The 11,304-nt window shown below is 51.8% G+C and overlaps 1 protein-coding gene across 1 annotated transcript in view; it reads right to left on the reverse strand.

Annotated features, from left to right (window-relative positions):
* UNKL (unkempt family zinc finger-like) overlaps window positions 1-11,304 on the reverse strand; it is a 51,071-nt gene that overhangs the window by 39,092 nt on the left and 675 nt on the right. Inside the window, exons 2-4 of the mRNA XM_014539985.1 lie at window positions 8,397-8,487; window positions 1,439-1,615; window positions 901-1,034 (exon numbers count right to left, since the gene is read on the reverse strand). Coding sequence (XP_014395471.1) covers window positions 901-1,034; window positions 1,439-1,615; window positions 8,397-8,487 — 402 coding nt within the window. The remainder of the gene's footprint in view (window positions 1-900; window positions 1,035-1,438; window positions 1,616-8,396; window positions 8,488-11,304) is intronic.

Genomic DNA, 11,304 nt, shown 5'->3' on the forward strand with positions numbered 1-11,304 from the left:
GCTACAAGTCCCCAAATCAAAGGACAGTGAAGCTTGGGAAAGGCCCACTGCCACCTTGCTGTCTGGCAGGCTGTGGACTTGGACCTGGATGCTGGGGGGCCCTGTGGGCATGGCTCCCCACACAGAGCACAGATGGGTGGCGCTTTGCCACCTTATAGGACCCAAAAGTAAAGTAACAAACGACTTAGTGACCATCCATTCTAAACCCTTATCTTATGAGGAAACTAGGCTCAGAGTGCAGGCAGCTCACCCCAGACCTAACTGAGCACCTGGGGGCCAGGGACCAGGGAGGGACTGCTTAATGGGGACCGAGTTTCCATCCAGGGTGATGGAATGTTCTGGAATTAGAGAGTGTTGGTCGCACAACATTGGGAATGGACTAAATGCCACTGAATCGTTCACTTTAAAGTGGTTAAAATGACAAATTTATGTGATGTGTATTTTACCACACAAAAAAGATTTCACTGCCCATCGCCATCATGTGTGGAGGCTGCCAGGGGTAGGGCCCCCCAGTCCCAAGGGATACGGCCATAGTTCAAACAAACCCCAGGGACCTAAGGCTGCTGATCTGAGGGCCACGCAGAGGCCCACAGGGCAGGGCAGGCAGAGCCATGAACAGCAACCCAGTTCTGGGAGGGCCCATGTGGGAAGGAGCTGTTCCAGTTGTGCACCCTCCCCCCAGAGAAGCCGTGGTGTGAAGTGGCCGGGGGACCGGATGCCTGGGTTCAGACCCCCTCAGTCCCCACAGCCCCCAGGACTGAGGGTAAAGTACTCGCCTCAATGAGTCCCAGTTTCCCCATCTGATCTACCAACGAGGGCAATGAGGTCCTCTGCAGAGGTCACTTTACAAACAGGGCTCAGGGCTCCCCTGCCCACCCTCAGTGGCGGCCATGGGGTTACCTTGCCACCGGGGGTCCTCGCCCAGGATCTTCTCGATCATGGCCTGGCTGGCTAAGACCCCAGGCTGCAGATCAGGGATGCCATCCCCACCGCCGAGCTGGCCGTTCTGCAAGGCTTCCTGGGCCTGCAGCTCCCTGCGACCAAACAACACAGCGATTACGGCTCTGGAGGGTGTCCAAGCCCTTCCCGAAGGTGAGAGACTCACTCGGTTCTATCACTTTAAGGAGACCCCATATGTCCCCGGAGAGGCTGGCGGCCTGGGGGGTTCAGGACAGTATCCTGCGTCCTCGGGCACCCCCTGCCCTGGGACAACGGTCTCGACCCAAATCCTAGTGACTTGAGAGCTGGGTGGTGTTTCGTAGGGATTCGCTCATCGCCCTCACCCCCTAGGGAGCTCCATGTTGCACGAGTCAGAAGGAAGGAAACTTTTTAGAATAAAATCAAAGCCCAGCAAAAGAGCTGCTTAGGACCAGTGCTGCCTGAAACTCTGGGGAAGTGAGCTGGTTCCCCGCCTGCCCGGAGCGGGACGCCCACTCACCGGATGTCACACACCGGGGGCCGCAGGTCCAGGGGCCCGTGGGCGAAGGCACAGTGCGGCCCGTTCTTCACGCAGTGGCCCCGGGCGTCGGTCTCGTGGATGCACGTGCCCGTCTTGTAGTAGCGCAGGTGGTACTTGCGCTCGGTGTCGCCGGTTGTCCGGTGCAGGTACGGACACCTGGGGAGCAGAGGGGGGGACACAGGCCGTCTGGGCCTCAGGGCCTGGGGACAACCTCAGCGCCAACCTGCTCCACTTCTCCTTCGCGCCCGGCAGCAGCTGGCTCTTGTTCTCCTTCCCTCGGCTATCTGCTCTCCCCGAAGGATGGACATCACTGCTGGACCACTTGCCCCTGATCTGGAAGCCTTGCCCAGGGCACTCCGACCCCCACACATCCCTCAGTTATACATGGTAGAAAACACAACACCGAGTTTCCCTGAAAACCATCCTGGATAATTTCTTGAACAAAGTGTAGAAAAATAAAGTTCACTTCCAGGCCTCAGCCACGTCACTCATGTTTCCTGACAGGCGTTACCAAATAGAGTGGGTGGCCGCTCCCATCCCCCATCCAGGCACCTGAAGGAGGGAGGGACGGAATCTGGGGAGAAACATGGGAGCCGGGCCATGGCTGGAGGAGGACGCTGGTGGGAGACAGGCCAGGAGAGAAGCGAATGGGGATGGAGGGATGAGAGGGGCAGTCACACAGGCCAGGGGCGGCTGCGAGCCGCTCGCTCCCTGAGAGAGTCACACGGTCTCAGGCTGCCGAGCAGTGACCCGGTCCCACGCTGCAGGGAGGCAGCAGCTGCAGACGTGGCTGAGAAGGATTCAGTCCATGTGCAACATGGGACTGCGCCTGCCGTGAGGTGGGTCCCCCAGACAAGGCACCCGGCAGGAGGGGAAGAGAGACACAAGGGATCCTTGTGGCAATGACCCCTTGAGCAGCCTGAGAGTCAAGGCAGGGCCAGTTGCTACAAGTCCCCAAATCAAAGGACAGTGAAGCTTGGGAAAGGCCCACTGCCACCTTGCTGTCTGGCAGGCTGTGGACTTGGACCTGGATGCTGGGGGGCCCTGTGGGCATGGCTCCCCACACAGAGCACAGATGGGTGGCGCTTTGCCACCTTATAGGACCCAAAAGTAAAGTAACAAACGACTTAGTGACCATCCATTCTAAACCCTTATCTTATGAGGAAACTAGGCTCAGAGTGCAGGCAGCTCACCCCAGACCTAACTGAGCACCTGGTGGGCAGGGCCTAAGGGGAGACAGACACATGGCGCCAGGTAAGTCCCCAGGTCACTGGAGCCAACCAAGCAGAAGGCAGGTTAGAAGGCCGCTGGGAGCCCAGAGTCACACCCAGAAGAGCTGGATGAAGGATTTCCAGAGATGTCTGTGCACCACGATCGTGGCAGCATGATGCTCACTAGCTCAGAGCCGGAAAGGACCCAATGCCCATCAGCTGATGAACAGATAAGCAAAACGTAGTCTGTGCAGACAACAGAATACAATCCAGCCATAAAAGAACAAAGTACTGACACATGCTACATGGATGAAACCTGTAAAACCTCATGCTAAGTGAGAGATGCCAGACACAAAAGGTCACTATTCCACTCACATGAGGTCCCTAGAACAGTCAGATTCATCGGGACAGGAAACAGAGGAGGTTACCAAGGGCTGGAAGAGGGGCGAATGCGGAGTGACTTTTCATGGGGGCAGAATTTCTGTTTGCCGTGATGGAAAGAATTTAGAAATAGTGATGATGGTTGTCTAACACTGTGAATGTAACTGATGTCGCTGAAGTGTACGTTTGAAAATGGCAAATACTGCCCTTGTCGGTTGGGCGTCGTCCCATGTACCAAGAGGTTGCCAGTTCTATTCCCAGTCAAAGGCCCAGGCCCAGGGTTGCAGGCTCAAGCCCTGGTAGGGGACTGGGGGAGGCTGCTGATTGATGTATCGCTCACATCAATGTTTCTCTCTCCGCCTTCTTCTCTTTCTAAAAACCAATTAAAACTCTTTAAAAAAAGAATTACTATCGTATCACTATGTATTAGTATGAAAAGGAGATGTTATGCATACATACAGCACTCTACGTGCCCACAGAGAAGATGACTGCTTCCTTTGTGTTCCCAACAAGGAGTTCCAAGAAACATTTTTGGGAGATATAAGTGACATGACAAAATATTAGCATAATTACTATATCCTAATTAACATACCCTTGCCTAAAATCCCTATTATAAAGTTATAGTTTAATATATATATATGATATATTTTATATCTATTTTATATATATTTCAAGCTCCTCCAAGCCCTTCCCTGTGTCCTCACACAGCGCTGCCATGTAACACAGTTTCTGAGGATGTCATGGAGAACCCTCTGCCACGCCAGGGAACCTGACCTAGAACACAGGACCCCTCCCCGTTTACTCATACAGATTGCTATCATCATAAATAAAGAACTTGAAGAAATAAAGAGACCAGGAATTCACAGAACAATAGACTAGGGAAATAAACAAAGAATCTACAAGACAAAAAATGTCATGGATCATGACCACGGAGGCAGTTGTCTTGCGAGGCCCCCTGTTCCAGGACAGAACCCAGAGGGGGCTGCGGAGAAGCAGACGCCGTTGCCGGAAGAAAGCCAGAGCGCAGTGACTTCTCTGGAGGGGCGTCTGGTGACACGGAACGAGACGGCAGTGCCTTTACTCTCTCCCCGAATGACCCACTTCTAGAGACCGGCCCAGAGACAGCTGGCAACGCGATCTCTGCAGGGCTGTCTGTCATCCTCAAAGCTGCAGACAACCAAAGCCCTGGAATAAACAAGATGGCAGTGCAGCTCTGAGGAACAGGGGGGTCGGCATGGACAACCAGGGAAGGGGCGCCAGGAGGTACTGTGAGGGAAAAACATGAAGAAAGGGGTGTTTATATCGGAAGATGGGGAACAAGAATACCTATATATCTGCTTATATCAAAAATTATGGAAGGAGGAGCAACTGTTTAATGGGGAGAGAATTTCAGTTTGGAGATGGAAAAGATCTGGAGCCGGATGGTGATGATGGCTGCCATGTGAACGGACGTAATACCACTGAAGTGCACACTGAAAAAAGATAAGGTGGTAACTTTTATTACGAAGTAAACAATTTAAGCTACTAGGAAAGCCACCACTTTACAAAAGCAGTTCCAACCTTCAGACCTACCTATGCATGTACTGCAAGTCAGGCATAAGAACCCCACAGGCTGGGGAGAGGGCACCAGCGCACCAGAGCTGAGGCAGCCTTGAAGTTTCTCTACAGAACTCACTCCGAACAGCCTCCGCAGCACAGCAGAGGGCTCCCGACTTCCCTAATGCTAAATCTAAAGTGTCGTTTGTTCCCTAATGGCCCCTCAGGGTAGCTCTGCGCATCATTTGTTTCTTCTCCAGTACCATTGCCACGGCAACTAGCGTCAGGCCAAGGCTTCTTGTTCCCCAGCACCGAGCACCAAATAGACACTACAGTGGGGCCTTGACTTACGAGTGTCAGAACAGCCGCCACAGCACAGCAGAGGGCTCCCGACTTCCCTAATGTTAAATCTAAAGTGTCGTTTGTTCCCTAACGGCCCCTCAGGGTAGCTCTGTGCATCATTTGTTTCTTCTCCAGTACCATTGCCACGGTCAGGCCAAGGCTTCTTGTTCCCCAGCACCGAGCACCAAATAGACACTACAGTGGGGCCTTGACTTACGAGTGTCCCGACTAATGAGTTTTTTTGAGATACGAGCCGTCTCTCGGCCGATTTTTTGCTTTGAGTTGCGAGCTAAAATTCGGGTTACGAGCCAGCTTCAGATACCCCACCGCTAGTTGGCGCAGTGAACGTCACAGTGAACGCCACAACATCAGCCCAGCATCACATGTCTCACTCGTTCACTTTTGATTTGACATACGAGTAATTTGAGTTACGAGCTCTGTCACGGAACAAATTAAACTCGTAAGTCAAGGCCCCACTGTACTATGTCACTCAGAGCATGTCACCTTCTTCATGAATTAAAACATGAACTGACCTTAAAATACTGGAGGACATTGAAGAAGAAGAAATTGGCTTCACCTTAAGAACAGCTAAGAGGTGACAGGGAAAACCTCAGAGAACACCCAGTGACAAAGCCAGGCCCCCTCCGGGGCTAGGGAAGAGGCCCCCGGGGACGGCCTGACACCACTTGCAGATTCCTCCTTGCGCAGGAGTGCACTGAGCCATCCCCAGGACCACTGCCAGCCTTGCAGCACTTGTCAAATTCAGGGTGACATCCATGGTTCTCAAACTTGTCCACAACAATTAGTGAACTGAACAGTGTCACTAAAACAGGGCTCCTGATGGCATGGCACAGGGGCACGAGGCGTGGTGCACGCCGGCCCCCGGACGTAGCTCCACCAGAGGGCTGTGCAACCACTGAACCAGGATGGGAGGAACAGGGAGGAACACAAGATTGTCCCTAACCAGCCAGGCCTAGCAGCTCAGTTGTTTAGCCAAAGCTGTGGGTTTGACCCCTGGTCAGGGCACATATAAGACTCAACCAATGAATGCAGACATAAGTGGGACAACAACAAAAGACTGCCCTATCCCTAAGGCTCCAGGAGAGCCTGAAATTGCCCTTTTCTCACCCGAAACAAAACTGGGCCCACCAAACTCGGACCTACTGCACAACAAGACCAGTCTATGTGTGTGAGACCACGGTGGCCACTGAACTCAAACCCACTGTGCATTGGCATCCGCCTGTGAACTGGCCTGGGCCTGGGCCAGGGCTCCCACACGGGAAAATGGGTCAGAATCAAGTGGAGGGCAAGTTCCCCGGTGATGCTGCTGCTGCTGCTGGTCTAGGGCTGGTCCAGGAGACACACTGGGCTGAGAATGACAAGCAAGATGACCCCCTCCAAGTCCTCCAAGCTCCGGCACAGCACAAGCGGGAGAGCAGAACACAGCAATGACTGAGGTGCAAAATGGAACAGAATGAAGCAAACTGATAGGGGTTTGGAAAATGAGCAATGGCAGAAAGACCTGTGTGCTGCATACAACTGGGGGGCAGGGTCAGAGGTCCTGGGGTCGGTGGGGGGGTGGTAAAAGGATGGAGCTTATAGGGAGAAGCCAGTATGTCCTCTTACTGCCTCTCCTCTCAGACACTGGGAGTGGGGGTTTGCCAGCCCCCCATGTTGACCACATCCATCTGTTCATCCCTGGGCCTTGCAGCCTCTGGCTTCCAAGGGCTGCCCTGAACTCCTGAGCCAGGACAGTGACCCCTCATTAGTCCCTAAGGGGGAGCATCAGCTCCAGGAAGGAGTGCACCTCCTTCCTCTGCACCCAAAGAGCTACCACTCTCTCCCAAGGACAGAAACGTCTCTCCACCGGCCCCAAGGGGCAACTGATCTCCCCGGGCCAGGCCTTTCATCCTGGTCACCATCTCTGTCCCAGCCCTTCACCTAAAGCAACAGGAACTGAAGTGCTTGCAATCAGTCAGTGCTTTTAACATTTTTATATGGGTCTCTTACAGATCCAACGCAGTCACCTAATTGTAATTCTCTTAAGCTGGTTAGTTTGTAACCAAAACAGTGTGTTTTCACCCTGGCCCACATGCTCAGTGGTTAGAGCGTCGGCCAGAGCACGGAAGGGTCGCAGGTTCATTCCTGGCCCCGGTCAGGAGTGTGCAGGAGGCAACCAATCAATGTGACTCCCTCACAGGGATGTATGTCTCTCTCTCCCCTACCTTCCACTCTCTGAAAATCAATGGAGAAAATATCCTGGGGTGAAGATTACCAAAAAAAAAAAGTGTGTGTTTTCTTCTAGTCTATAAGTAGCCCCAACTATTGAATATGATGCTCTAATATTCTACACCTGCCCTTGGCTTTCACCTTACCCAAAAAGCACAAGCAGAATGCACTTGTAAAATGCTTAAACAACAAATTTATAACCACCCTGAAGTGAACGAACTTCCATCTAAGCCTCAGGTACTAAGACACTCAACTTTAAAAAATTAAACATTGCAAAAGTATCTTTCAATAAAAGGTCAAACTATACACAAGTATGATACAGCAGGGACACCAAACTTCGGGCATGTAGAAAGGCTTCCTTAAATCAACAAGCTACCACCAGGATTCACAAGGGAAAGCCCACTGAGTCACACATCATCTGCTCCACCTGAGAGGCCTGTGCCCCCAGCTGCCCGAAGTGCAGGGAGTGGGGAGGTATCTATGGCGAGAAATGGCAGGGAGCCCCACAAAGAATAAGGCAGATCTCTGAAGTCAACCTGTAAAGTTACTCCACATAATGAGCAGGCATATATATATCTATATATATAAAAGGCTAATATGCAAAGTGTCCCTTCCGGCATTCCAACGGGAGACTGGGAGTTCGACAGCTCGCTATGACCTGTGCTGACCACCCGGGGGTGGCGCAGAACAAAGAAGGCCCTGATCGCCCGCCAGGACTAGGGACCCTACCTGTGCACGAATTTTGTGCACCAGCCCTCTAGTTTCTTATTAAAACAAAAAAAAACTTATAACTGTGTGGGGCGGGGACAGCCTGTCTAGGGCAGGAGGAGGGTTAACAGAGAACAAAACAGAAAACATTTACTCAGCGCACATACAGTTAGGAACTGCCTGAATTGTTTTCCAATAAAAATGTTCTTCTGGAGGGGCGCTCACACCCCTGGGGAGGGCTTTTTCTTTTTAAATGTCAGAGCCCACACCTGTAAATGCCTGACCAGCACTGAGAACTCCGCACACGCAGTATCCTGTAGCGAGAGGTGCCAACCAAACCTGGGTTCAAGGTACGAAAACCAAGACGGAAGCTGACAACTCTCAGTCCCTGCGGGGAGCAAGCCGGACAGCAGGGGGCCGAGGGCCGTCCACACCCGACGCCTCTCTCAGGGCAGTTTTCAATACATGGCTGGACCCACAGAAACTTCCGACAAAAGCCGCTTTCCTGGCAGCCCCAGCCTCGGAAATACCTGAGGTGGATCCGCCCAGGTGGGAACACCGACCCTGTGGAGCTGGGCCCGCCCCGGGAGCGGTTTTCTGCGCGGCCAACTCTGACCGCAGGTTAGAGAAAGCGCACAGCGCACAGCGTACACCGCGAGGCGGACCCAGGCGGTCCCACCGCGCCCCGGAGAACAGTTCCCACGGGGGCGGGGCGCGGCGCACGTGACCCGGGCGGCCAATCGCGGCCCGCGCCGGGTAAGGGGCGTGTCCACCAGAACAAAGGGCAGTGGGAAAGGGAGGACCGCTGCACTCCAGCGCAGAAGGGACCCTCCCTGACAAAGGGGTGCCCGTCCGCCGAGGAAAGGGGGCGGCGGCGGGGCCGTGACAGTGGAGAAGGCCACAGACGGAGGGGTGAGGGAGGTAAGAGGGTGACTGCCTGCCAAGGAAAAGGGGTGACAGTGGGGTGGGGATGACAGCGAGAGACCACGCAGAGGCGACAGGGAGAATGCCCATGGAGGGGAGGGTGTGACAGCAGAGGAGACTGTCCGCCGGCCAATGAAAGGAAGTGACAACAAGAGAGGGGTCACCAGAGAAGAGGTGAGCGCAGGAGGAAGGATAACTAACTGCCTGTCAAGGAAAAGGGATGACAGTAGGGGTGCCCATGGAGACGGAGACGAGGAGGGGGGCTCCCAGGAGGTGATGGCGGGAGTGGGGGTGACATCCAGGGAGGGCACCACTGGGAGGTGGGTGATAGTGAGAGGGGGAGTGTGACTGCCCACCAAGGAACAAGAGTGACAGTGGGGGTGTGACAGCCAGGGAGGGGCCCCTGGAGGAGGGTGATGGCAGGTGCGTCAACCCTCCCGCAGGCCTCACCCCTTTCTGGCTCGGCCCCATGTTGCCCCCAGAAAGTGTCAAGAACAACCTTAGATGCTTCTGTCACCTGACAGAAGGGTTGGCTGGAGGGTCTTTGTTCTTTGATACATAGTCATGTTTTAAAATGATAGGTTGACAGTACAAATGCTCAAAATAGAAATTTCAAGAACCAATGAACTGAAATAAAAAGGAAACAGATACTACCTGTCCTTGCTCTGAAAGGTAGTATCTATTTACAAATCCATGGCAACCTTTTGTGAACCAGAATATGTAATTCCACAGGACAAACTCCAGGGTATTCCATTTGTAGGTGACAGGAAAGTCCCTCTCCCAGAGAATGGGCAAAATGAGCAGTAATTGCTAAGGAGAGAGCCCCTGGGGAGATGTCCGGCTGTCAAACTCATCACATGTGCTCAAGAGAAGTTACAAACATCTTTAATAAGACACATGTGACTTTCTTACTGTGCACAGATGTACACAGGATGTATCCAAAACAGAAAATGCCAAACAAGCATCTTGGTCCTGTTTCTCAATGATAACCGTATACCATTTAGACTACACTAATATTTTTATTTGAATAATATTTTATATTTTTATAATGAACAATTGCATATCACTTGACTACTATTTGCGCCCAGCTTTAAATGACCAGCTGCAGGTAGGTGTTCACTGCAGAACTCTCATCTCATAAGAATTGGACCCCATCCCCAAAGCCCAGCAGTGGGGCTGAATCAACATCAAGACATCCAGACTCTGGGACCCAAGAGAGCTGTTAAAATATGCTTTCTTTTCGAGTATTAAAAGCACCACCAATGAATACTGCCGCTTAATCCCGATACTGGACTCTAGGATGGGGTCAGACATGCCAGGAGACTGAACCCCCAAACCAGGGTCAAGCAGCAGGGCGACTCAGGACCCCAGATCCAGAGAGGTGACGGACATGACCACGGGAATTGGGGGACTGATACCAGGCCTCGGCTAGACAAAAACATCTCTCTTCTGAAGAGTCATCTTCAGAAAACATCGGCTCAGGAACCATATAAAAAGGCACTTTTCAACCTTCGCAGAAGTAGAGCAATCCTAACCGTGGTGGAGCAGTCCACATGATTTCAACAGGCTTCAAGCTGCCTTAACAACACTATGGAATTAGATGGTGTTCAACGAAACACCTTTCAGTAGCTGAATAAAGTTTATAAAATGACCACAGATTAAAAATGGACTTCGTGGCCTAAGCATTCTGGAAAATGAAGGAAAACAGACTCATCACACCAGGCTGTGTGTGTGGGGGAGTGAAAACTGTCTTCATAACTGAATCATCTCCCTTCAGAGGATCAGGGGATGGAGCCTGAAGACCTCCCCAAATCAGATCCCCTTCCAGACAGAAGCTGAACAAGCTGCTCTTTTCAGAGGATCGGAGGGCACAGTGATGCCGCCCCACCTCCTGGCAGGAATGGATGCCCCCCAGCCCCATCAAACAGCCCACAGGAAAACAGCAAAACCCCCTGCTGCCTACCAAGCTGCCTATGAGTATACAAGCTGACTGTACTTTTCCTGTTTTCCCATTCTATACACAGGGTGGGGCAAAAGTAGGCTTACAGTTGTTCATAATGCAAGAAGAATCTCTGTTATTTCACGCACTCACAACTATAAACTTGGTGTTCAAAACACCATTAGGAAATTTGTAGAGAAAAAAAAAAGTCAACCCAAACAAAATCTTGAGTTCCTAAACTTTAAAAGTGCTGCATAAATGGCAGCCTGCAAATAAAATTGCTTTTAAAAAACACACAACTAAACATGTAAACAGCAAAAAAGGGAACATTCCAGATACATTTGCATAGTGTGAGTACACGTTCTAACTAAAGCTCTCGTTATAAACACAATGGACAACTACAAAAATGGTCCTAAACCTAAAAGCTGTACCTCCTTTGGGCTGGTTCTAATAGAAGAAATTTGGAGAACTGTAGCAATCAAAAGTGGGAAGTGAAGCAAATTCGGTTTGAATCATGCAAGGCTTATTCCGTGAGACACACAGTTCTTCCCACACTGGCCTAAAGATAGGAAAAT

This window comes from Myotis brandtii, unplaced genomic scaffold (assembly GCF_000412655.1).
Source record: "Myotis brandtii unplaced genomic scaffold, ASM41265v1 scaffold233, whole genome shotgun sequence".
NCBI lineage: Eukaryota > Metazoa > Chordata > Mammalia > Chiroptera > Vespertilionidae > Myotis > Myotis brandtii.